Source organism: Gymnoscopelus microlampas (genome assembly GCF_963454915.1).
Source record: "Gymnoscopelus microlampas genome assembly, chromosome: 22".
In the NCBI taxonomy this organism is placed as follows: Eukaryota; Metazoa; Chordata; class Actinopteri; order Myctophiformes; family Myctophidae; genus Gymnoscopelus; species Gymnoscopelus microlampas.
Genome location: NC_139959.1, coordinates 1292286 through 1318702, shown reverse-complemented (window position 1 = coordinate 1318702; position 26417 = coordinate 1292286). Strand labels below are relative to the sequence as shown.

At 41.8% G+C, this 26417-nt stretch overlaps 1 protein-coding gene across 1 annotated transcript; it reads left to right on the top strand.

The window, feature by feature from the left end:
• Positions 1-1423: 1423 nt before the first annotated feature.
• On the top strand, positions 1424-24985 carry cUnh18orf63 (chromosome Un C18orf63 homolog; the record flags this gene model as incomplete). Its single annotated transcript, XM_084048714.1, has 17 exons — positions 1424-1466; positions 2782-2910; positions 3902-3980; positions 4719-4775; positions 5467-5578; positions 9425-9427; positions 9781-9822; positions 11190-11266; positions 11798-11910; positions 12429-12525; positions 13903-13988; positions 14176-14362; positions 18896-19081; positions 19859-19923; positions 20885-21392; positions 22265-22348; positions 24863-24985. Exons 1-17 carry the CDS (start codon positions 1459-1461, stop codon positions 24983-24985), a joined length of 1956 nt encoding a protein of 651 aa, XP_083904840.1. The 5' UTR covers positions 1424-1458.
• Positions 24986-26417: the final 1432 nt, after the last annotated feature.

Here is a 26417-nt window from a genome sequence, read left to right as displayed (position 1 = left end):
TCAGCTGTCCTGGATATGGGTGATTAGGGGGCGTCGCATGAGAAAGTTCAACCCACTATGAGCAAGAAATGCCAACATGAAGCGGAGAGAGTATTAAAATACATACAGGTAATTTATATGCAAATGTGTGACTTATATCAACACTCAAATTAAACAAAGGCACTAAATAAATGGAATAGACAAATAAACATTTTTAATATTAATCTAATAATAATTTTAAAAAGAACACAAAATAGTATAGCCATAATAAGTTCCAATAAAAGGATTTTACTGTGTATAGGAGTTTTTATACTGTATACTGTAGATTTGCCAAAGAAATGGCCATTATTCCCTGAATTAGTTTCTTATATATTATGATAATACTTAATATTAATGCAAACTTTGAACCTTAAATCTGGGGATTGTGCAACTTCTAGGAAATAAAACTAGTTATATGAATCTATCCCTCATTTTGTTTATTTTGTTATTTAATTATTTACAGTGGTGTAAAGTAACTAAGTACATGTACAAGTACTGTACTTAAGTACAGTTTGTAGGTATTATTTTTACCTTACTGGAGTATTTCCAATTTTCAATACTTTTACTTCTACTCCACTATATCTCAGGGGCAAATATTGTACTTTTACTCCACTAACATTATTTGAAAACTTAGTTACTATAGTTACTTTGTAGATTTTGATTATTATTACAAAACATACATTAACCACTTCAGCCCTATTTTTGCCATTTGAAAATAGCAGATCTACAAGCTCACAATGCGTCGCAATGTGACACATTGTGAGCTTGTAGATCTGCTATTTTGAAAAGATTTGTGTACATTTTATACATTTGAACACGTGTGAAATGGGACATTCTGCATAATGAGTAGGCTACTTTTACTTTTTTACTTTAAATATATTTTGATACACTTTTGCACTTCTAATCAAGTTAAGTTTGATTACCAGACTTTTACTTATTTCTACATTGTGGTATTGATACTTTTACTCAAGTGAAACATTTTAGTACTTCTTCCACCACTGATTATAATTACCAGTATTTACCGTTTTGTTTTGTTTTGTTTTGTTTAGTTTGTTGTATCTGTCTGTGTGACAGCCAACTAGCCAATCACACAGCGCGATGCATCCGTCTGGGTCATGGGATCCTGAGTATCACGCTGATGAGATCTGGTTGGCCCTGACAACCAACCAACAAGCCAATCACACAGCGCGATGCGTCCCTCTGGGTCATGGGATGAATTGCTTGGCAAGGCGCGAAGAGGGAAGTGTTCCAACCACAGGTTTTTTGCTGCTAAAGAATAAACATTAATTATATCGACACATTTACAGGTTTTATGTTTACATGACTAACATTGTGTAACAGTGTTGTTATTCAACAGTAAAAGAGCGTTTTAATCAATAAAATTCATGTTTTTGTTCATGTTTGAAGGTTTGTGTTCTGGAGAGGAACCAGCTGCTGTGAATGAACAGGTGAGCAGTGTGGTGTGGTGTAAAGCATTGGTTCTCAAAGTGGGGTCCGTCCGGGGACCCCCAGGGGTACTTGAGGGGGTTCCAGGGGGTCCCCAGCTAAATGATGGATAGGACCCAAATGGACCCTTATGGGTCTGTAACTCTGAGAGTGTACAAATGGAACCAAATGGACCCGTTAGGGTCCATTTGGTAAGGTTCCATTTGTACACTCTCAGAGTTAAATTAACATTAATTTTACAATATGAATTGGGGTCCCAGAGATAGAAATGCCATTAAATGGAGTCTGTAGCCCTAATGCATGTCAAACTGGGGGTCCTTGAAATTAAATGGTTGAGAATCACTGCTAGAGCCGTAAAAAATCTTCTCTAATGGGGGTCCCTGGCATATTTTTTGAAATCGGGGTCCGCGGGCTAATAAGTGTCAATTTGGGGGTCCTTGACATGAAAAATTTTGAGAACCACTGGTGTAAAGTAACTAAGTGCATTTACTCAAGTACTGTACTTAAGTACAATTTTGAGGTATTTTTTTTACTTTACTGGAGTATTTCAATTGTCAGTACTTTTACTTCTACTCCACTATATCTCAGAGGCAAATATTGTACTTTTACTCCACTAGAATTATTTGAGAAACTTTAGTTACTAGTTACTTTGTAGATTTTGATACATTAACCACTTCAGACCTATTTAAACTTTGGCTATTTGAAAATAGCAGACACATAGCAATGTGTTGTGAGCTTGAGCTTGTAGATCTGCTATTTTAAAGATATTTTAATACATCTTCGACATAATGATAACTTGTGAAACAGGCCTTTTCTGCGTAATGAGTGCTTTATGCTTTTCAAGTACATTTTGAGCACATTTCACTGGATATTGAACTGTTTTCATGTCAAGGACCCCCAAATGAATATGTATCTGAATGGTATGTTGAACCCCACCTGCAAACATGTTGTGCCAGGGACCCCAACAAGATTAGTGTTGTCGAAATGTTTGGAAAATATATAAAAAGGTTTTCTTTTAGTTTTTTGTAGATTTTTTGTAGACCTGCTATTTTCAAACAATTCTTGAGAAAATGTTTTGGACTATTTTTGAAACATTTAACAACAGAAATCTTGTGTGTGTTTGGGGGGGGGGGGGGTTGTGTGGGGGGGACCACTCAGTTAGCTACTTCAAAAGTCTTCAAAAGGAAGCTACAGTGAGCTAACAGATGGGGGGTCTTTGACATGAAATCGTGTGAGAACCGCTGTGCTAAACTCCATGAATTGTAGTTGTAATTGTTGTAATTGTTGTTGTTGTTGCTGTTTATTGTTGTGGTGTAGGATGGTTGGCGCAGCAGAGCAGTCGTTGTTCTTTGTGAGTGTTCCAGAGCTGAGCAGGTTGTGTTGGGTCTCTGTGTCTCTGCAACAAGATGAGACCGAACCCAGAAACAAACAGATGAAGACATGCAGGTCAGACACACTATGGACATATTATACCATTTATACCCACTGTTTGATTGATTTATTTATGTTTTTATTGACAAATATATGCATTAATAGACCGAAAAATCATGACAGTACCTCAACAAACCAAAAAAATCCAGGTAGATAATGCAAGCAGCGTGGCATTTGAGCTATTATTCATCAATCTTATTTCTGGAAGAACAGGACACTTGTTATTGACTTATATATTATTTAGTAAATAAATATTCACAGGTTGACAAACTAGACATTAATTGCTGATGTTGTGGACACTTTATTATTTCATATTCATTCATATATTCATTCATTCAACCTTTATTTACATTTCTCGGAGAGATCATTTGCAATGATGCCGATATTGCGCACAAGTTAAGAAAAAGAAAACACAAAACAATACACTATGTTGCAAGAGGTACCTGGTGCAACAATGCTGGAAGCAGTCTTTCCCGGGTCAGATCTGGCACGAGGAACCTGTAGAACTAGCCATTCACTAGAGCCAGTTAAAATTCAAGTATGGTTTTCTGAGCTAAGGGCTGTACATATTTGTACATTCTGATCTGGTCTATATACAACATACATGGGCAACTGGCGGCCCGGGGGCCACATGCGGCCCCCCACCTTCACTTAATGTGGCCCTCAGGTTAATATCGGAACACTGATATAATATTGATTTCAGCTGTTTACAATTCCAAACATGCAAACATGACCCGCTTTAATTACTTCAGTCTATATTAGCAGCTTAATGACTAGTATAAAAATTCTATTGTCTTTTTTATGTCCAATGTATTTTTATTTAAGTTCATAAAATGTACATAACTATAACTAAATGCATTTAAAATTAAAAAAATCTTACTGTTCAGGATTCAAAAAAAAAAAGAAAAAAACGAAAAAAATCAGAATTTCAATCCAAAAATTGAAAAAAATAGCAGATCTACGAGCTCAAAACAATAATGATTAATTTGTCTGTCTGTCTGTCCAGGGAGCTAGTGTTGCTGTACTCTGACATCTTGGCCTGTCCTGCCCTGGATTCCTTCTCGGAGATCACCCTGATCATGGCTGTAAGACACACACACACACACACACACACACACACACACACACACACACACACACACACACACACACACACACACACACACACACACACACTCACACTCACACTCACACTCACACTCTCACACTCACACTCACACTCACACTCACACTCACACTCACACTCTCACACACACACAGTGTCTCCTATCAGTGACATCCTCCATTATGTTGTATTCTTGGCCCGCACCTCCTCTCTATGTATTATCATGACTTGTTTTAAACTGGATATTTTAATATTTGTATTTTGTCCAGTTGTTTGATTCATTGATAGCACTGTGTGTGTGTGTGTGTGTGTGTGTGTGTGTGTGTGTGTGTGTGTGTGTGTGTGTGTGTGTGTGTGTGTGTGTGAGGCAGGCTTTATGTCAACATAAGTCTTGGGTTTGAATTCCTGTCATTCCTTCTCTGCACTTCCTTTTCTCTGGAATGATGCCAATGACAGACACACACACACACACACACACACACACACACACACACACACACACACACACACACACACACACACACACACACACACACACACACACACACACACACACACACCCTCTCTCTAGTAACTCTAGCAGTCACTAACAACCCAGATTATGACCCACTGGAACGTAAACACACCAATATACCTTCTGAGACTCTCTCTCTCTCTCTCTCTCTCTCTCTCTCTCTCTCTCTCTCTCGCTCTCTCTCTCTGTTTCTTCTTTTTTCAGACCTCGTATTTCAAGAAAGGAATAATCCAGGCTTATGGACAGAGGCACAATCTGCAGGTGAGATAGATGGACAAATTAATAGATGGATGTACTGTATGTGGAGTATATAGTATCTAGGGTTTAAGTGGTTAAATCATATTTACATCGATACATTAATACAGTGGTTCTCAAAGTGGGGTCCGGGGACCCCCAGGGGTCCTTGAGAGGGTCCTCATTAAAATGGAGATGGATCAGTGGCAGACAGACAGACAGACAGACAGACAGACAGACAGACAGACAGACAGACAGACAGACAGACGATTCATTCATTCTTTGGTTGGATACATACATAGATAGATAGATGAATGGATAGATACCAGCGGCGCAGCCAGAACGCTAGTATAGGCTGGGCCTGAGCAGGAGCGGGTGGGCACGCATGCACGCCCGCGCTTCGCGCGGTTGCATGTGTCCCCGACCCGTGCGCGCTCGCCCGTTTTGGGACGTTTTTTTGTTACTTTATTTTGGTTTTAGGGTTAGGGTTAGGGTTGGGTTAGGGTTATGTTATTTCATTCATATTTTTCCCATATTTTACCGATTTTTTTTATCCAAAAATGAATTGTAAAAAAATTAAAATAAAAAAATCCCCAATTTAATTTTTGTTGCAAAATCAATTGGGTGGGCCAGCTCTCTATGTGGGTGGGCCACGGCCCACCCAGGCCCACCCATGGTTGCGCCCCTGATAGATACATGTGTCTCTCTATCTCTCTAGGTGTCTGGTCCTCAGAGTGTGTTACCAGGCCTCTTGCAGTGTTGTGTGTCATACTCCTTGACCTGCAGACTGACTCCCTTCTGGAACAAAGCAGGAGCCTTCCTCATCTCTGGTACACACACACACACGCGCACGCACACACGTGCACACACACACGCACGCATGGCATGTACACACCCACAGATGCATAAGTAAGTAGGTCGGGGAGGCTTTTTGTTGGTATCAGACGAGAATGCGTGAGTCTGTCCCCGTTACAATGGGCTAGACCCCTGAGAGATGGATTGCTGAGGTGGAGCCATCAGCTCCCAGTACTGACCGCACGACTTGCTGCACCCAAGCGGTGCTACTCATATTCTGAGTTGGCGGTGCCTGGGATCGAACCCATGACCTTGTGATCGAACCCATGACACCCATTGTGTACAAATGGAACCAAATTGACCCTTAGCCTATTGGTCTGTAACTCAGAGAGTATATACAAATGGAACCAAATTGACCCTTAGCCTATTGGTCTGTAACTCAGAGAGTATATACAAATGGAACCAAATAAGCGTCCACAATCAGAGTTAAATTAAGGATTTTGCTGTGTAGGCTAGACTGGGATTCCAGAGAGAGAAATCGTATCAAATGGGGTTCATGACAGTGCAATTTGAGATCCATCTTGCTCCACTGTTCTCGGGGGGGATCACATCTTTTGTCATAAAGTAGGCTGTTAAATAGCGCTCAATGTTCTTTTTCATCACTTTCAATATGCACCATCGGCAATAGACACAAAAGAAGACGCGATGGCGCTACTGTTTGTTGTTTTGATAAAACATCACTGGCACATTTGCTGTTTCCCGTCTTGGTTTCACTGACCAACGGCATGTTTTGCAGAGCGTGTACTGTGCTGTGTCACACCATTTCCATGTAATGGATGTCGTGCTAACCTTTTGTCAACAATCTCCTCACCTCTTTAACCCATTAAGACCTGAGGCGATTCTTAAAAATGTTTTCTAAATCCTAACAGTTTTTTGAAAAAAAAAAAAAAATGTTTTCAAGATTTTTCAAAAATAGCAGATCTACAAGCTCATAGCGCGGCACTCGGTGCCGCGCTATGAGCTTGTATATCTGCTATATTTGAATAGCCAAAGAAATCTAAAGTGACACAGATGCGTTCCAGGTCTTAATGGCATGTCCATGTTATTGTTCCACTCGTCTTTTTCTCCTCTCCGTCTTGGTAGCTGCTGTGACTCATGTAAATTAACGCATGGAAATGCGCGTGTACAAGCCTGACATGCAAGCTAAAAGCAGCAGTCTGACTGGTTATCGCGTTTATTTCTGCTATTCCATAGGCTTTTAGATTTATCTATATTGAGTATTAAGGCCTGACCTTCATCATCGTTATCGAGGTGTTTTGCACATTTCTGAATCGAAAGAGCTGCGCGTCTCTGCACAATGGGGAACCGGTTTGACGGCGAAACTGGTTTTCTAATGGCCACTCATTAACAATTCGGCCAAATGCAAATGAGCCCCATTTGAAAACAAAGGCGACTTATAGGGTGAGGGGCTGCTAATGTTGTTATGTTGATTTTTTGTTGTTTCCCCCTGGCGGATCTGGGTTTACACAGACCGGGCCATGGCCTCGTTGGCCCCAATGACCGTACGCCTCTGGCTGTGTGACTAAGTATAAGTAGTATACGTTTTTTTGATTAGCGATAGAATAATCGCAAAGAAAATAATCAATCGTTGCAGCCATATTAATGAAATATAATTAATGTAGAACATGTGGTCAGAGACGGTCTGTTATTATGAGAGCGCTTTACTTTACAGCAAAGTCCACCTTGTAATCGTTGCCTTCGCACCGGATGTTTGTTGCTGTGGTCAAAGGTTGGGGTGTGTGTGTGTGTGTGTGTGTGTGCGGGTGAGGGTGAGGGTGAGGGTGTGTGTGCACAGATATCATTTATTTCACCAGCCTTCACCTTGGCTCCAGTTTGATACTGAAATAACTTTGATTGTGTGTGTGATGCAGGTAGAAATCTGTGTGTGTGTCACGATTCTCGCCTAAAATAGGGACGCCAGGTTGAACGTTAATGTTTTCCATCTGAGAATATCTCTGCCTAAATCTGAAATCACATGAAACAAATATGTGCCAAATATGAATGTGTTATATAAACACTGGTACAATTTGAAAACTGTTACTAGTGGTTCATTTTAAAATAGCATATCTACAAGCTCACAGTGTGTCGTGAGCTTTTCGAGGAAGAAAAATAAAAAAGAGTTTGGAAAATGTGAGTACTTTTTCTTTGGTACTGTAAGTATGTTTTGATGCCAATCTTTTAATCAAGTACATTTTTGGCCTTTTACTTGTAACTTGTAGTATTTCTGCATTGCATCTGAGTACTTCTTCCACCACTGAGTGTGTGTGTGTACATTGCATGTTTTCATTTCCACTGCAGTGTGTTGCTGTTTAATGATAAGCCGCCACTGAAGGTCTGTACTTAGCCTTGCTTTTGGAGGCCATTCCAATCACATTCCTGCTCTCTTGTCTTATAATCTGCCCGGAAGTCAAACTAAAGCCTGGAGAAGCTCTTGGAAGCTTGAATCTGACAAAAACAGATCTGTATTGATCCGTGTTGTGGGGGAAACTTTTGTATAAAATAGCAGATGGTGTGTTTTTCAGGAGCAGAGTTTAAAACCAGTTTATTAACTGGTAGAAATGGTCAACAAGCAGTAAATCAGTGGAATGCTGTAATGTGAACGACCTTGAAAGATATATCTATAGATCAGACCAGTTAAACCTCTATTCAGTTCTGCGGTCAGATAATCCTGTGTGTGTGTGTGTGTGTGTGTGTGTGTGTGTGTGTGTGTGTGTGTGTGTGTGTGTGTGTGTGTGTGTGTGTGTGTGTGTGTGTGTGTGTGCACGCGCGCATGTGCGTGTGTTTGTGGCCTGACCTGACGAAGATGTATTGACATCGAAACATTGTCACGCTTTTTTATTTGCACCCAGCTATTACAGAGTCTTTAACTGTCCGATACGCTCCAGTGCCTTCCTTCGTATTGCGTATTGCTTACCAGTCCCTGTGATATTACATACATTTCATGTGTTCCAAATACACAGTCATAGATCGCTCCCATGCCCGGGCGAGTATCAGCCCGATCGTCACGGCATTAATTAATTAACACACACATTAATTGGCAAATTAATTAATTTGCCACGCTGCTTGCGTACTCACCCAATAATCAATTCCTGCGACTTGGAGTCAGATATTGTCCTCTAGTTTCATATCCATTTGAAAGTTCTGGCAGAAAATGTGTGTTTAGTAAAATATCTCCACTTTTCCACGAGCTACACACACACACACACACACGCGCACGCACGCACGCACGCACGCACGCACGCACGCACGCACGCACGCACGCACGCACGCACGCACGCACGCATGCACGCACACACACACACACACACACACACACACACACACACACACACACACACACACTCTCAGCCTATCAACTGTATTTAGAGCAGGGGTCTTCAACAGGGGGTCCGGGACCCCTAGGGGTCCTCAGAGCTACTATAGGGGGTCCGCCAAATCTTTGCGTGATAGGATTTAGTTTTTTTACATTAACCACTTGAACCCTAGAATTCCTTTTCTGAGGGGAACATTAGCCAAAAATTGCAGATCTACAAGCGCTCAACGCTTCGCAGCGCGAGGCGTTGAGAGCTTGTAGATCGGCTATTTTTGGTAAAGAGGCTATAGGTGTAGAGGGGAAAAAAAGCAAACTAAGTAAAGAAAAACAACTAATCTGAAACACAATTTTATACAATATAGAGTAGGGGGTCCCTGCTTCATCTTTCTCTCAGCTAGGGGGTCCTTGGCTTGAAAACGTTGAAGACCCCTGCTTTAGAGTGACACACACTGTAATGTTGAATGGTTTGTGTAATTTGTTGTGTAAGTCTTTCTGTAATGTCGTGCAGTTGGTCAGCTAAACTTCGGCCTTAGCATGCAGTACTGTCCGGTAGAAACCTTGTATGACCAAAACTGGATCCAATGTAATAGGGACAAAATAGGGAATTCATTTATGAAAAACGTAAACATAAAAAGTTTAAATATGGAGATACAAGGTTTCTGCCTGGCAACAGCGATACGTATACTTTGTGTGTTCATACATGCGTGCGTCTCGGTGGGTGTGAGTGCATGCATGCGTGTTAGACATTGTTGACAGTCAGATAACAGTTTGTATAATGTTGTTATGTGGATTAGCAGGTTAAAGTGACCCTATATATGGCTGACATCATCATTACATAACATCCCTGCCTGTTCTTCTCTCCAGGAAAAGACTTCCTGACAGAGAACGGCAGGATGAGCGCTGTCTGTAAGTTACTCTTTCATTTGGTTATCTACTCTACAGCAGTGATTCCCAACCCAAGCTGTGGGCTGGGGCCCACTGGTGGCCCGTAATGATATTGCAAGTGGGCCCCCACATATTTAGCAATACACTAAGATTTTAATGATAATACAATATTTAAATATAAAAAAATAATAATGCAAAAATAGCAAAAACAAAACGTTATGGTATTTATTCTCTAAAACCTTGAAAAATGTGTTTCCTTTGTGATACCGGAACACAATCGATTGATTGATCATAATAGTAAACATGCTCTGAAATTGCATGTGGCCCACCCATTATGGCCACTAAACACGTTAGCTAAACAGAATGGCTGCCGTGTTTAGTGGTCAGATGGGTGGGCTGAGAAAGCTTTCGCGATTTTTCAAGTGGGCCCTGATCCAGTAAAAGGTTGGGAGCCGCTGATCTACTGTAAAATCTAGCTGTATTTTGTTCTTCATAGTATAGTGGGCATGTCCACTACTTACAAATGGTTAAAATATCCCTGGGTTAAATCTAAAAAAAAAACATTTGCCTGATGAAGACTTGCGTGGTCGAAAGGTTGCGTCATTGATAAAACCCAGTGTGCAGATGTTTTAACTTTTTGCACGATTCCTGCCTTGATATCCAGCACCTGGTCTAAATACAGGTACTATAGAGGTGCACACAATCTCCTTCTCCTCATTGAACAAGTCCACTTCTTATCATAATGTTTATCTAAGAGATTAGGTTACTCTTATTAAGTCCACCCTGTTTAGTGTTTACCTTCACAGTACCGTAAGTGATATTTACCACCAAGTGGCAAGTGCACACATTTTACAAGGAATGCTGTAATGAGCTACTAATACTGCAATAATTATAAATCATCATGACAGCAACAGACACCTGAGACATCACCAATACATTATAAAATGAGGCTGGGCTTGACTTTTCTCTGCTCAAACTCTAGTCAGATTATAGATTAGAACCAAATTGATTTGTCAGATGAGACACAAATCAACTTCTCAGATTAGATTTAAATCAATGTATCAGATTAGAAGCAAATAAGTCTGTCGGTGTAGACACAAATAATTGTAATCAGATTACACACTAATCATCTTTTCTAAATAGACAAAAATCAACATGTCAGATTAGACACAGTCAGATTATATTAATGAAAATTGAGGGTTGTTTAACATTTGATTTATTAATACAAATGGTGTGTGTGTGTGTGTGTGTGTGTGTGTGTGTGTGTGTGTGTGTGTGTGTGTGTGTGTGTGTGTGTGTGTGTGTGTGTGTGTGTGTGTGTGTGTGTGTGTGTGCGTGCGTGCGTGCGTGCGTGCGTGCGTGCGTGCGTGCGTGTGTGTACTGTGTAGGCATGCAGTTTAGCACTAGCGAGAAGCAGCTATGTGTGAGTGTGGAAGCCAACACCGTCAGAATGTCCCCAACTAGGGTGAGTAAACACTCACACAACTGTGTGCGTGTGTGTGTGTTGTGAGGGCCAAAGGTTCCTGCAAGTATAGTAGAATTTGAGAAATTAAAATTGTGAGGACCGTTTTAAATGTTTGTTAAAAATGATGTGGGGAAATTAGGCCTTACAATTGGGAAAATATTCAGGTTAGGATTAGGATTAGGACATTTAGAGGTTAGGTTTAAGGTTTGGGTTTGGAGTTATGCCGGATTTAAACGTAGGCCTAGGTGTCTTGCACCGAAAATTGCTTGAATTGATCTACAATCTCAACACTGCTGCAAGGCGTTGCAAGCTTGTAGGTTAACTATTTGAGGATTGAGGTTTGAGGATTAGGGTTAAAATATAAGAAATTATAAAAGTGGTATTCATAAAATCACTGTCCAGATTTCACAGGTATAAGTTATACAAAGGTGTGTGCGTGTGCGTGTGCGTGTGCGTGTGCGTGTGCGTGTGCGTGTGCGTGTGCGTGTGCGTGTGCGTGTGCGTGTGCCTGTGTGTGTGTGTGTGTTGCAGTTGGAGGACTTTGACATTCCTTCCATGGTGTTGAAGAACTTCTGGAGCCATTCTGACGCTGTCATCAGTGTGTACTCTCTGGGAGGAAACACCTGGTGTCACGTTCTGCCCAGGTAACCACTAAACACATTACTGTTATTATTATAATAATGGTATAAACCCCCGGATAACCACAGTGGCGTAGCCAGGATTTACATTTCGGGTGGGCGTAATTTTGGCCATGATTTGATGCCTTGTGAGCTTGTAGATCTGCTATTTTCGCTACTTTTGTGCAACACTGTCAATGAAGAATCCTGACTTGCGGTCAGGTGGTGTTATACCACCTGTGTCCAGTAGAGGGAGCCATGCTATCACTTTATCATCTATTGCAGTTTAATTGAGTCATTTGGTTCGAATGAATGAAGTGAAGTGTTTTCATTTTCGTTAGGGTTAGTTGGTTTGTCTTGAATTAACCATATTTATTTTTCTTCTATTGATTTGTGTGTGTATTTGTGTGTGTGTGTGTGTGTGTGTGTGTGTGTGTGTGTGTGTGTGTGTGTGTGTGTGTGTGTGTGTGTGTGTGTGTGTGTGTGTGTGTGTGCCTGCGTGCACGTGTGTCTGTGTGTGTGTGTGTGTGTGTGTGTGTGTGTAGCATGAAGAAGGGTCAGATTATCACTATCAGTCGTCAGCTGAACAAAGACAGTCCCTTCAGAAGCTACACTGACCTGCAGAGACACTGGAACAGTTTGGTACGCACGCACGCACGCGCGCACACACACACACGCACACACGCACACACGCACACGCAAACCAGTGGTGTAAAGTAACTACAGTACATTTACTCAAGTACTGTACTTAAGTTTAAGGTATTTACTATTTTTACTTTACTGGAGTATTTCCAATTTGCAGTACTTTTACTTCTACTCCACTACATCTTAAATATTGTGCTTTTACTCCATTACAATTATTTGACAGCTTTAGTTACTAGTTACTTTGTAGATTTAGATTATTATTACAAAACTTACATGTAATGTAAGCCCTATATATCTTTTGGGCATTTGAAAATAGCAGATCTACAAGCTCACAATGCGACACACTTTGAGCTTGTAGATCTGCTATTTTCAAAAGATTGTTATACATTTGAAAACAAAACTTGTGAAATGGGACATTCTACATACTTAGTACTTTCTGCTTTGGTACTTTAAGTACATTTTGATACCAATTACCTTTGTACTTTTACTCAAGTAAATTCAGAATTTCTGACTTTTACTTGAAACAGAGTATTTCTACATTGCAGTATTTTTCCACCACTGATGCAAACACGTCTCTCTTTCTAGTCAAACACTCATTTAAACCAGTGGTTTTCTAATTCAAAGTTTTTCAATTGAACAAGTGAACCCAAGCACCCTCTAGTCTAGTGGATAGAAAGTACAGCCCCTTGAAGACTTGTATTTTAACAGACCTACTGTTTAAACCAGGGGTCTTCAACAGGGGGTCCGGGACCCCTAGGGGGTCCTCAGAGCTACTATAGGGGGTCCGCCAAATCTTTGCGTGATATGATTTCTTTTTTTTACATTAACCACTTGAACCCTAAAATTCCTTTCCTGAGGGGAACATTAGCCGAAAAGTTTTGGCAAAGAGGCTATGGGTGTAGAGGGAAAAAAGAGCAGACTAAGTAAAAAAATTAACTAATCTGAAACACAATTTTATACAATATAGAGTAGGGGGTCCCTGCTTCATCTTTCTCTCAGCTAGGGGGTCCTTGGCTTGAAAACGTTGAAGACCCCTGGTTTAAACCAGTGGTTCTCAAACTTTTTCATGTCAAGGACCTGCCCATGTATTTGGCCATGGATGGACCCCCATCTGAAAATATTTTTTAAACAGCAGATATAATATGGGCTAAAATGGCTAAACTGATTTTGATGCCATGTTAACTCATTTTGCTAGAGATCCCCCTGGAACCCACTCAAGGACCTCTTTGAGAACCACTGGCATATACTTCATTGTACGACGATTAGCTCACGACAAGCTCTCAATTCGAGCTTGTAGATCGGCTATTTTGGTATGTCAGACATACAAATAAAAATGTGTCACGCTTGTGCGTGTGCGTGTGTGTGTGTTTACAGTATGGTTACAGACTTCCTGACCTATCAGAGGAGGAAGTTATCTACTGCAGCGTCTACTTCAAACCAGTGGGAGAGAGACTGTTCACGTATCCTTAAACATGTGCGCACGCACGCACGCACGCACGCACGCACGCACACACACACACACACACACACACACACACACACACACACACACACACACACACACACACACACACACACACACACACACACACACACACACACACACACAGTTAACCCGGTTCAGTCTTAACTCTGTATTCCCATCAGTTATCCTCTGAGCTGCATCAGACTGCAGCCAGTAGAGCGCTATCCCAGACTCCACCAGCAGGGCGTGCTGGAGTCCTTCCTGTGTGACATCACCAACACACTGCACAGTGTGTGTGGAGTCCCTGTGCGCTGGACCAGTAGACCCCGTTACCACACCACCGCTCTGACCAGTTCAGCATCAACTCAGGTACACACGCACGCACACACGCACCCAATAACTAATGAACTAAAATTAACAAATTTAGCTGTGGACCCCCTGGTACCCCCCCAAGGACCCCTGGGGGTGCCCAGGGTTGACAGATCTGCTTATTATAATTTCCCTGCATTATTCTATTTGAAAATAGCCGATCTACAAGCTCACAACGCGTCGCATCGCGACACGTTGTGAGCTTGTAGATCTGCTATTTTCAAATAGCTGATGTATATGTTAAAGTGCTCATGTGGCCCATAGTCGCTTCTTTTTGGCTGGTTTTCCTAGACCTGGTCGCTTGTTTCTCTCACAGAATCTGGCAACACTGGGGGTGCCCGGAATCGGTCTAAACCACTGGTTCTCAAGCATGTTCCATGCCAAGGACCCCCATATTAATGTATTTGGCCACAGACCCCCATCTGAAAATATTTTGTGGCAGGGAGGGACCCCCAAACAAGATTTATTTATTGTTAAAATGTTTCAATGTTTCATTGTTCCCATTGTTTTAGGGCAGATCTACAAGCTCAGAAGACCAAATCAGTTATTTTCAAATAGTTGATAGTATTAGTTTTTCAAAAATAGCCAAAGAAATCTAAAGTGACACAGATCAACAGGTCCTAATGGGTCAACACATTTTAGCTGGGGACCCCCTGAAGGACCCCTGGGTGTCCCCGGACCCCACTTTGAGAACCACTGGTCTAAACTACAGTACATGCAATCTGAGTCACATTCTTAACATTTTGTGGTCAAGAAAAACGAATCTAAGAAACAAAAACAAAACAAATCTTGAGAACAAGTGAGCAATATATATTCCTCCCCGCATATATTTCTCTCCTCTCCTACCTATTGTTCATTCTGTCTCTCACTGCTTGTTTTTTCTCCCTCTTCTCTATTCTATCTGTCCCTATCTCTCTTCTCGCACACACACACACACACACACACACACACACACACACGCACGCGCGCACACGCACACGCGCACACACACGCACACGCAGAGTATAATAGGTGATTTATATTCAGTATTTTCCATTCTTCCATTCCACTAAGATAATCTGAGTCATTAAGTTCTTTCTCTCTCTTTCCCCGTTTTCTTCTCTTTGTCATTTTTCCACTCTTCTCTAACTGAGTGCAGATGTCAGACGCACGGACCTGTCTGCAGACACACACACACACACACACACACACACACACACACACACACACACACACACACACACACACACACACACACACACACACACACACACACACACACACACACTCGATTTGACGAGTATCTGGGGGTTGAAGTGGGAAGAGGAAAAGCGATTATCGGAGCAACTCCCATCCTGTAAGACACGAGACAACTTTACGATCTCTCTCACACTCCTACACACACACACACACACACACACACACACACACACACACACACACATACACACACACACACACACACACACACACACACACACACACACTCACACTCACACTCACACTCACACTCACACACACACACACACACACACACACACACACACACACACACACACACACACACACAAGTTTGTATTACTATACTTTTGAGGACTTCAACATCTTGATGATTTTATGAATGCCATATTTTAACCCTCAGAAACTAAAGCAAAAAAATAGCAATCTTGCAAGCTTGTAGATCTGCTATTTTGGTGCACAACACAGGCACCCAATTAAGAATGAATCAGATATACTGTAACTCCAACCCCAACCCCTAAACATAACCTCCAAATGTCTATTACTAACCCTAACACTAAACTTAATTTCCTAATTGTAAGCCTTGACGCGCCTATGTAATTAATTTTCAATGAGAGGCGGACGATTATTTCGGACGTGCGGACAAGTTGAAGGACAGTGAGGCAAGCGGGCGCGGTCCCGTGAAATTCTCACGCTCGTGCACACGCCCGTGGGCGGCAAGCTGGATTGTGGTCAGCTTTTTTTTACAAAAAACAACAATGTTCGCGGCACGATCCCCGCTGATCCAAGCGCGAACCCCCGCGTCTACCGCTCCCCAAATAATTTTAAACCATAAAACAACCATTTATCTTTTGAGGACAAGGATTCGAATTCTACTTTGGCCCTCAAAAGTAAAGTAAGTATAGTAATATAGTAATATAATACAAGTATATACAAACACACATACACACGCACGCATGCAAGCACGCGCGCAGATTCTACCACTCAGAGATCTTATAAAACCGTTTTCTCTAAAGTCCTTCACTATGTCCTTTGTCTATAAAGTATTAGTTTCATTGTGTTGGACTCTCTGAGGGCAGAACCAGCGTTTAATGAACTACCATGGGAGTTCATTCTACTCTCCTGGTGGGCGAATCAAACTATTTGTGGATCACTTAGAAGAAGGTATTGTTGAGTTGAAACAAAGGTCTAACATTAGTCTCCCAAGATCAGTGGTGGAAGAAGTACTCTGAATCTTTACTTAAGTAAAAGTAGCAGAACTGTTCTACTTGAGTGAATGTACAAACGTGAGAAAACACAGAGATCAACCAGGGGCTCAATGGAGATTTTAAAAAAAAGGTGCTTCTAGCATCAACGGGAACCATGGAAAGAAAGGAGAAAAGATCCGAGCACTCAAGAATGGAAAGGAGGAGAGGACGTCAAATCAATGTACTTTAATGTCTATTACAAAGTTTAATAGCTTTTTAAAAGTAAAAGAAAACAAGCTTGCAGATCAGCTATTTTCAGCGTGCGTCACTATCATACGACAGAGTATAATAACACGAGCATCAGTTGAATGGAGCGGTGTTGAGAAGGTTCAAGATTCAAGGTGTTATTTTACTGTTACATGTTCTACAGTTACGTAAGAGTAGAACTTTTGTTGGTTGCTTCTAGCTCTGATATGCTGGAAGGTGTTGTGTGTGTGTGCAAGGTTTTTACCAGTGGTGCAAGATGTACTCCATTACATTTTTTACTTAAGTAATTAACCCATTATGGCCTGAGGCCGATTCAGAAATGTTTTTCTAAATCCTGCAAAAAAAACGTTTTTTTGAAAAAAATATAAAAAATATTTTTTCACGATTTTTCAAAAATAGCAGATCTACAAGCTCACAGCGCGGCACTCGGTGCCGCGCTATGAGCTTCTATATCTGCTATTTTTGAATAGCCAAAGAAATCTAAAATGACACAGATGTAGTGGAGTAAAAAGTACAATATTTTCCTCTGCGACGTAGTGGAGTAGAAGTATAAATGATCGGAAAGTAAAAGTACCTCAAAAATGTACTGAAGTACATAGTACTTGAGTAAATGTACTCAGTTCCTCCTACGTTATGAACATGAATCTTTGCCATCAGTGCCCTTGGCATTGTGCAACGCTCCAGGCTGCCTCTGAGAAGGACACCATGTTATTCAGAGGTCATTTCTCATTGTCCCACACAGGAGCCATTTCTTTTATAATGTCTGTACATTACATTAGATTGCGTTGGGAAGCAGTGGGAGAACTTTTAGGAGTGCTATATAGCGAGCGCCTCGGGAGCAGAGGAGAGTTAGTAGTAATAATGTGTGTCTTGCTGTGTTGGGAGACATTTGTCCTGAGAACTAATAGCGTTGTTAAGATGGGGAGTATCTTACAGCGTTCAATGAAAGGAAAATTTGTCAGGATGAATCATTTAGTTTTACATCAGCCTCAAGACTGATTTTTATTAGAAACACTGAAACACATTCATTCTCTCCTCTCCTCTCCTCTCCAGTTAATGTCTTCATCTCTCCTCTTCTTTCATCACTTCCTCTATCTCTTCTCCCCATCCTTCCTGTACCTTTTATCTCCTCTCCTCTCTTCCTCATTTCTTCTCTCTTCATTCAACCATACTCTGATCTATTCAGTTCTGTAAGCCCAGCTGCCCTGCAATTAATCAAACTAATTGATTTAATACATTTTTAGCGGCGCTAGCCGCTCTATACCTTTAGGTATAGAGCGGTAGCCCTCTATACCTGGCTTTTGCGTCAACGTTCTGATTGGTCAGACACGTCAACAAAGTGATTGGTCAAGCTTCACGTGACACGTGGCTATAAACACATTATAAACACTTATTGATGACAAAATGTATCAAAGGCGCCGCTACCTTCACACAGGTGTGATTTTTAAATCATCTGATTGTGAAGTGAGATTTCTCCAATTTGGCACAGTAAAATGTTGGAAAAGATGAAGGAAGTCCGCACACTGTTCTCAAGCTCCAAGAAACTCACTTTTTATTTTTGCAACGTTTCGACCTTCTAATCTAGGTCTTCATCAGGCAAAAATGAGTACAGTAAAATGTTGCCATAGTTACCATGTTACCTATATCTACTAGTTATAGAATATGATGTTCTCACATGGTTTCCATAGCGACGGTGAGCTATAATAAAATAAAATAAAATCTATTCATAGTTTATTCGTTGATTTGTTGATATATTTTACTTTAACTATTTGTATAATGAACAGGCTTCATGATTATTTGATTGATTGAGAAAGTAATCCAACGTGTTAGGACTACTGTATTGTGTTGTGTCTGTGTGCAGGTGTTGAGCGGTAAAGCAGTCAACCTCTCCACTCAGTCCTCCAGTCGCGCGGTGGTCCTCACCCAGCACCCTGCCTCCTCCTCCACCCCACACGCCAAGCCCTCGTTTGGGCCACAGCCGCCAGCTAGCAGGCCCCTTACTACCAGCCTCCAGCCTCCTGGAGCTCAGAGCTGTGGGGACCAACTGGTCAGACAACTGGGCCGTACTGGGAGCACAGAGGGGGTTCTGGATGGTGTTGCTTGGTCCTCTTCATCCACTCTCTCCCAAGGTTGTTATTGTTTTTGAATGTTTCGTTAGTTTTAGTTTATACCTTTTTAAACTTTCAAATTCTCAAGTTCTTTTTGTATTTGTTTTTCTTAAAGGGGGTCTGCTGGTTTAGTTTAGTTTTTACTTTTTGAAAATGCTTAGTTTTAGTTTAGTTTGTATTAGTATTAGTGATATATTTGTTTATTTTATTATGTATTATTTGTAATACAGTGCATTTGTCAGAGTTGAGATTCAAAAAGGTTAGAAAAAATATAGTATAATAAAAAAGCATTAAAAGAAATGTATTGACCACTTTCCATTTGGTATCCCTACTTTGAGCGTGTCATTATAAACACAAATTGTCAAAGATCTTCAAACATAGCGAAAATTGCCAATCTACAAGCTCTGAACACGATGTAGCGTGATACGTTCTGAGCTTGTTAGGTGTTAAGTAAACTTGTTAACTTGTCTTAAGTATGACATGTTGACAAAGACATTTTTCTCAATGATTTTACTTAGTTTCAGTTAGTTTCGTAACTTCACAAACAATACATTTGCAGGTAGTTGTATTGTTTTGAAAAACCTCGTTTTCATTTTTATTTCCGTTTCAGTGATCTAAAAAGGTTTTTGCAATTGTAGTTTTCATTATTTTGTTAGTTTCAGTTAACTATAATAACTTTTTCTCTCCTCGTCTTCTTGCATGGCGTTCCATTTCAGCCTCCTCCTTCTCCATCGTCTCCCCCACCCCTCCTCCTCCTCCTCCTCCTCTCAGTCATCACCCAGTAAACCCAGTAGGTCCTAAACTGGTTCCCATCTTCCACAACCAGTCCCTGAAGCCCCACGTCAACATCACCCTGCTACTGGCCCACAAGCACAAGGTTAGTAGAGCTTTGCTATTTTATTTAGTTTCATTTTCACTTTCTTTTTTTCTTTTCTTTTTTTAAATTCCAGTTTAGTTTTAATTCGTTTGTAAAGCGGGTTTACAAGTTTAAGTTAAGTTTTTATTTTGTGAAAAGGCTTCGTTCTTTTATTAGTTTTTATTGTAATATGGGCTAGTCAGGGGCAAAATTCAACATGCTCAGAATATTCTTTTGTAAATAGCAGATCTTAAAGCTCACAACGCGTCACCTGAGCTTGCATATCGTTTATTTTCACTAATTTTGAAGAAGAATATTAGATATTGACAAAGACTGAACTAAGGACATTTATGCTATGATTCAGTTAGTTTTGTTAACACACAATAAAGTTTCAGTTATTTTGTATTATTATGTTGTCATAGTGGTTTTTGTTTTTTGTAAAGCCACATTTTTATTTGTGTTTATTTTTCAGTTAATTCATGTCAATTCTAGTTTTCATTTTAGTAATTTTTTTGGCCCAGAAACAGCAGGAGCAGCCGAGCAGAGGAGCAGAGGAGAGACAGAGAGTGTCTCTACCTTTGTTCAGGAAGACCATACCTCCCACTGCGGCGTCTTCACCTCCTCCTGCTCCTCGTTTGACTTCTCTCTTCTCTCTGTCCACCGCCTCCTTCTCCTCTTCTTCTCTTTCATCCTCCACGGCGCTCCCTCCTCCTCCCCCGCCTGTGGTGCCTCTGTTTACCTGCCGCCCCAAATCCAACGGGGTCCCCCACGCTCACCCCACCAGGCCTAATCCCAGTCCTAATCCCCTCTGTAATCCAAAACCCAGTCCTAATCCCAGGCCTAATCCCAGTCCTAATACCAGACCTAATCCCCTCTCTAATCCAAGACCCAGTCCTAATCCCAGTCCTAATCCCCTCTCTAAACCAAGACCCAGTCCTAATCCCCTCTCTAAACCAAGACCCAGTCCTAATCCCAGTCCTAATCCCCTCTCTAAACCAAGACCCAGTCCTAATCCCAGACCTAATCCCACTCCTAATCTCCTCTCTAACTCAAGACCCAGTACTAATCCCAGACCTAATCCCAACTCTGATCCCAGATCTGGGGCTAATCCAACCAGGACCATCTCTTATCCCAGACCCAGTGCTAATCCCAGATCTAATGCCAATCCCCTCTCTAATTCCAGACCTAATCCCAATCATAGCCCCATCTCTGATCCCAGATCCAGGCCTAACTTCGCTCCTAAACATGGGTCCAGTCCCATTCCTCCTAATGCCAGCTCCTGCAGCCAGGGAGCTGCTCTGGTCTCCAGGGCTGAACCTCCACAGGACGGGGGACCCCGGGATGCACCGGGTCCCAGAGCCCTGGTCCCGTCTGATATCCCCAGCAACAGAGGAGTGAGTATTTCAATGGGTTTTGTACAGTGTCCCAATCAGTGGTGTAAAGTAACTAAGAACATTTATTCAAGTACTGTACTTAAGTACAATTTTGAGGTATTTTTACGTTACTGGAGTATTTCCAATTTTCAGTACTTTTACTTTTACGTAAATATTGTACTTTTACTCCACTACAATTATTAGATTTTTGTAGTTACTACTGTAGTTACTTTGTAGATTTTGATTATTATTACAAAACCACTATACCTGCGCATCACAACGCAACGTGTCGTGAGCTTGGAGATCGGCTATTTTCACTACTTTTGTGCAACACTTTTGTACAACAAAGTAGCGTATTATTACTTTACAAAATAAATACATAAATGGACACACACACAAGATTTCTGCCCGACAGCAACGATATACAGAGTGACATCGAAACCTGTAAAACAAAGCATGTTGTGTGTGTGTGTGTGTGTGTGTGTGTGTGTGTTTGTGTGTGTGTGTGTGTGTGTGTGTGTGTGTGTGTGTGTGTGTGTGTGTGTGTGTGTGTGTGTGTGTGTGTGTGTGTGTGTGTGTGTGTGTGTGTGTGTGTGTGTGTGTGTGTGTGTGTGTGTGTGTGTGTGTGTGTGTGACAGACAGTTAACAGACAAAGAGACAATGCCAGAGTTTTTGCTATAAATGAATCGTAAAATATGTCAAACAACATAAAACTTGAAGTTTTACAGCTCAAATTAACAAGCTGTGTGTGTGTGTGTGTGTGTGTGTGTGTGTGTGTGTGTGTGTGTGTGTGTGTGTGTGTGTGTGTGTGTGTGTGTGTGTGTGTGTGTGTGTGTGTGTGTGTGTGTGTGTGTGTGTGTGCGTGCACTTGGTGCGTGCTTGTGTATTTTCAGGGGGATGTGTTTGAGTCAAAGCCGAAGAGACCGAGGCCCGCTGTGCAAGACCTGGATGTTGAGATTATGGCCAGAAACAACCAGGTGTGTGTGTGTGTGTGTGTGTGTGTGTGTGTGTGTGTGTGTGTGTGTGTGTGTGTGTGTGTGTGTGTGTGTGTGTGTGTGTGTGTGTGTGTGTGTGTGTGGGAAGTAACTATAGTAACTACTTAAATCAGACTACTTCCTCCACCACTGGGTGTGTGTGTGCGTTATCTCTTTATCTGTGTGTGTGTGTGTGTGTGTGTGTGTGTGTGTGTGTGTGTGTGTGTGTGTGTGTGTGTGTGTGTGTGTGTTAAAGTGGTGGATAGTTTGTAGTGGAGGGTTTTATCGGTGTCATCCATCACATTTACAGCCCCAGTCGTTGAGTTAAATCATGTTGTACGGCAGGAGAGTTGCTGCACTTTTACAAACAAACCGTGTGTCTTTGAAAGTACTGCTGTCCATCCGACTCTACAACAATAAAACTACATTAAAAGACACGGGGCAGAGCACTGTACATAAAGAAGATGGAGGCATACAGTGGTGGTGGACAGTAGCAAAGTGTTTTACTTGAGTACAGTTTTTGAGTATTTTATATTCTACTTGAGTATTTCTATTCACTTTTGGATACTTATGACTTTCACTCCACCACATTTCAAAGGCCAATATTGTACTTTTGACTCTACACTCTACTACATTTCTAGGAGGGGAAAAAGTCATTTATGAACTAATCACTTGTCTTAGGCCCTATTTCAAATAGTGAAAATAGCAAATCTACAAGCTCACCACCTGTTGCATAGCAGCGCTTTGAGAGCTTACAGATCTGTTAACACTTCTGTAAAATCTTCAAGTACTTTTGAATACTTGAGTATTTTTAAAAGCAAGCACTCAGCAGACCTTAGATTAAGTAACATTTTGACAGAGCATCTTTGACTTGTAATTGAGTAACATTTTTTGACCAGGAGGAGTATCTATCTAACTATATAAATGGCGAGCAACTTCCGCACCCTCGGTGCTGACACCCCACAGCTCTGTTATCGGATAAACAACGCACCGCCAGACCACATGTCGTCTACTGACTCGCCACGGCGGCCGCACTGAATTTACGCCTCGCGTAGGGGACATCTCACTGTTCACTACACCTTTTCCACCGCGCAACATAATTAATTCTACTCACCAAATGTCGGACAAAACGGAAGGGGAGGCAGCTTCGTACCGTTTACCGTGCGCACGACCTCATCACCACAACACCAGGCAGCCGCTGCGGGGGTTTTTTCCTTTTTTTCCAAACTTTTTTTTTGGTCACCATTTTCTCCAGGCACCATTTCTGGTGTAACGTCGGGTGTTTCTTTTCACCAGCCAATCACCTTTCACGTTGCCACGTCCGTTGCCACGTCGCGCTGACGTACGCTAAACAAGCGCTGCCGTGCGCACAATGCAAACGAGCCCAAAGGCGCGCAAAAATAAGCCGACCATTGCTTACACACAAAGTCAGACCTGGCAACGCAGCCTACGCCAATCATGTGTGAGAGATCTACAAGCTATGGGGCAGAGACGCCACCGTATCTTAGCAACAACTACAGCGCTCACTCTCATTGGTCGTGTCACGCTAAGAGCAGTCTCCAGACAATGGCATCGCAGACAGCTTGCTGTTACTGCTGTAGCCATCACAGGCAGTTGCAGCACGACGGACAGGGCGCTGTGATAGCTGCCATGTCGCTAACGCTAACCTGGTTGTCATGCCTGCAGCGGCTGTGCAATCACTTTGTCAACAATGCACGTTCGTGTGGTGAATGTCTATATTGCTGCTCAGTTCGTCCATTGTAGATGGTGTATGTTTGTGTGTGTCTTCTGGAGAACTATGTAGCCCCCCCCCCCCCCCCCCCCAAATACACGTACTCACAACAACACCAGGCGGCCGCCATCTTGCAGAAAGGGCTGCCATTCGCCAACTTTCAGAAAAACAAGCAACCACCTTCATATTTTTTTTTTTTTTTTTTTTTTTTTCCTTTTGGAAATTTTCATCCCACGATTTCCGCGCGGACCACCAGGGGGTCCGCGGACCCCCTGGTGGTCCGCGAAACATACAAAATATAATTTCTTCTACTTAATTTTCATCATTTTGTAACTTTTACATTACACTTTCTTACAATTTTTTTTTTTTTTCCCTTTTTGCAAATGTTACTTAGACAATTTGTCTACCCCCATATACACACGCCCACGCGGGCCCCGTGCGCGTACATGCCTCTAACAGCCATAATCCCCATCTATACTGCCCACTCTGTGCTGCAGCTACACGGATACAGACACAGGGACACGGAGGGACCAACAAAGCAAAGCCCCGTGCGCGGATGGGGTTGAGGGGGGCGTAGCCCCCCGAAACTCTAGTACTTTATACTTATAAATATAGCTAGCTAGAAGACTTATCTAGGCCCTGTTGTAAATTGCGAACAGGTGCTCTTTTGAATGATAATAGAGAGTCGCACCGTTGATGGCGGTAGCTCCCAGGGGTCTATACTTGGTCCAGTCCTTTTTTCCTTCCACACCAAATCTATTCTCTTTGTCTCTCTCTCTCTCCAGCTGTCCAAGGTGAACTCTGCGACCCTATTGGCCTGGCTCAGAGGAAGGGGCGTGTCCGTCCGCTCTCGGGACAAGAAGGAACAACTCATGCTGAGAGTCATGAGTTGCCTGGCCGAGGCCTGACATAAACACACACGTACACACACACGTACATGTTTCTGGCAGATTGATGTACAGTAATCGAATAGACTGTGTTAAACGGGCATATTGTGAGCTGATATTGGATGGAAATCAAACACTTTGTTTTAAAATAGAACACACTGAAATGTATATTGTATGTACAATATGGCTGTACAGTATAGTAATTTCACAGACATTTCAACAACTTGTTTGACCACTATGCCACTTTGTGTGTTGTGGTGAAGGCTGGTACTGCTGTTGAGAGCTTTCATTGCAAGTCGGGTCACCATAAAAAAAGAAGTTGCCACTGAATACGTTTCTGGAAATCACAAGATACATTCAATGTGGACATTGCTTTTTTTTCCTCAACGTTTCAATGACGTATACAATTTCGAGTTTCTTCTACTGTAGTTTTCCAAGTGAAGTATTCTGTGCACTTCTGAAGTAGATTATAACTGATATGTACAGTTCTCTGCCTATCGGTATGCAATTCCAACTCAACAGCAGCAGCAATATTCACACCGCTTGACCTGGGCACTCACTGGGCTAGCGCTTCACTCTGCATGGAAAAAAAACATCTACATTCAAAGTATCTAAGGTGGGCAGAAACGTACAACATGTTTTCTCTGGTGAATGGGTTGTTGATTACTACACTATAGCATGCGATCACCATGGTGTAACACTGACACGGTTGTCGTACCGTTGTATTTAACTCTGTTTCACACTGTTTGGGTTTCATGTTCAAATTGCCTCTAGCCTGTCGCCTAGTGTAAGCCAACTTCCATGTTTTTACACATGTGGAAATTTCCACGCCCCCCCCCCTAATCAATACAACACACATTCTGTACAGGTCTGCATTTTAGCTGGAACACACAAACACACACACACACACACACACACACACACACACACACACACACACACACACACACACAACAAACACATGCACACACGCACGCACACACACACACACACACACACACATCTGAAAGCTAAAATCCATTTGATCCTTATGATTTAGGCTCAATTTACACAAACAGTTATCAATTAGTAATGTATTAATTATTTATTTATTTATTTATTTATACATGTAAAGGTTAACAACCCTAATCAATACCCCTCGCATTTTTGACAGGTTTGCATTTGAGCTGAAACGCACGCATGCACACACACGACACACGTACACACATGCATGCACACACACACGTACACACACACACACACACACACACACACACACACACACACACACACACACACACACACACACACACACGCACACAGAGCTGTATTAATGCAGGGACATGCGTGCTGGACGCTGAGGCAGCGGTTTGAGTAAGGTGTAAATGATGATGGCTCCCTGAGGTGGTTTCCTAATTAAAACACTGGTTTGTTCAACCTGTCTCCTCCTCTTCACTCACATAACACTGCCTCT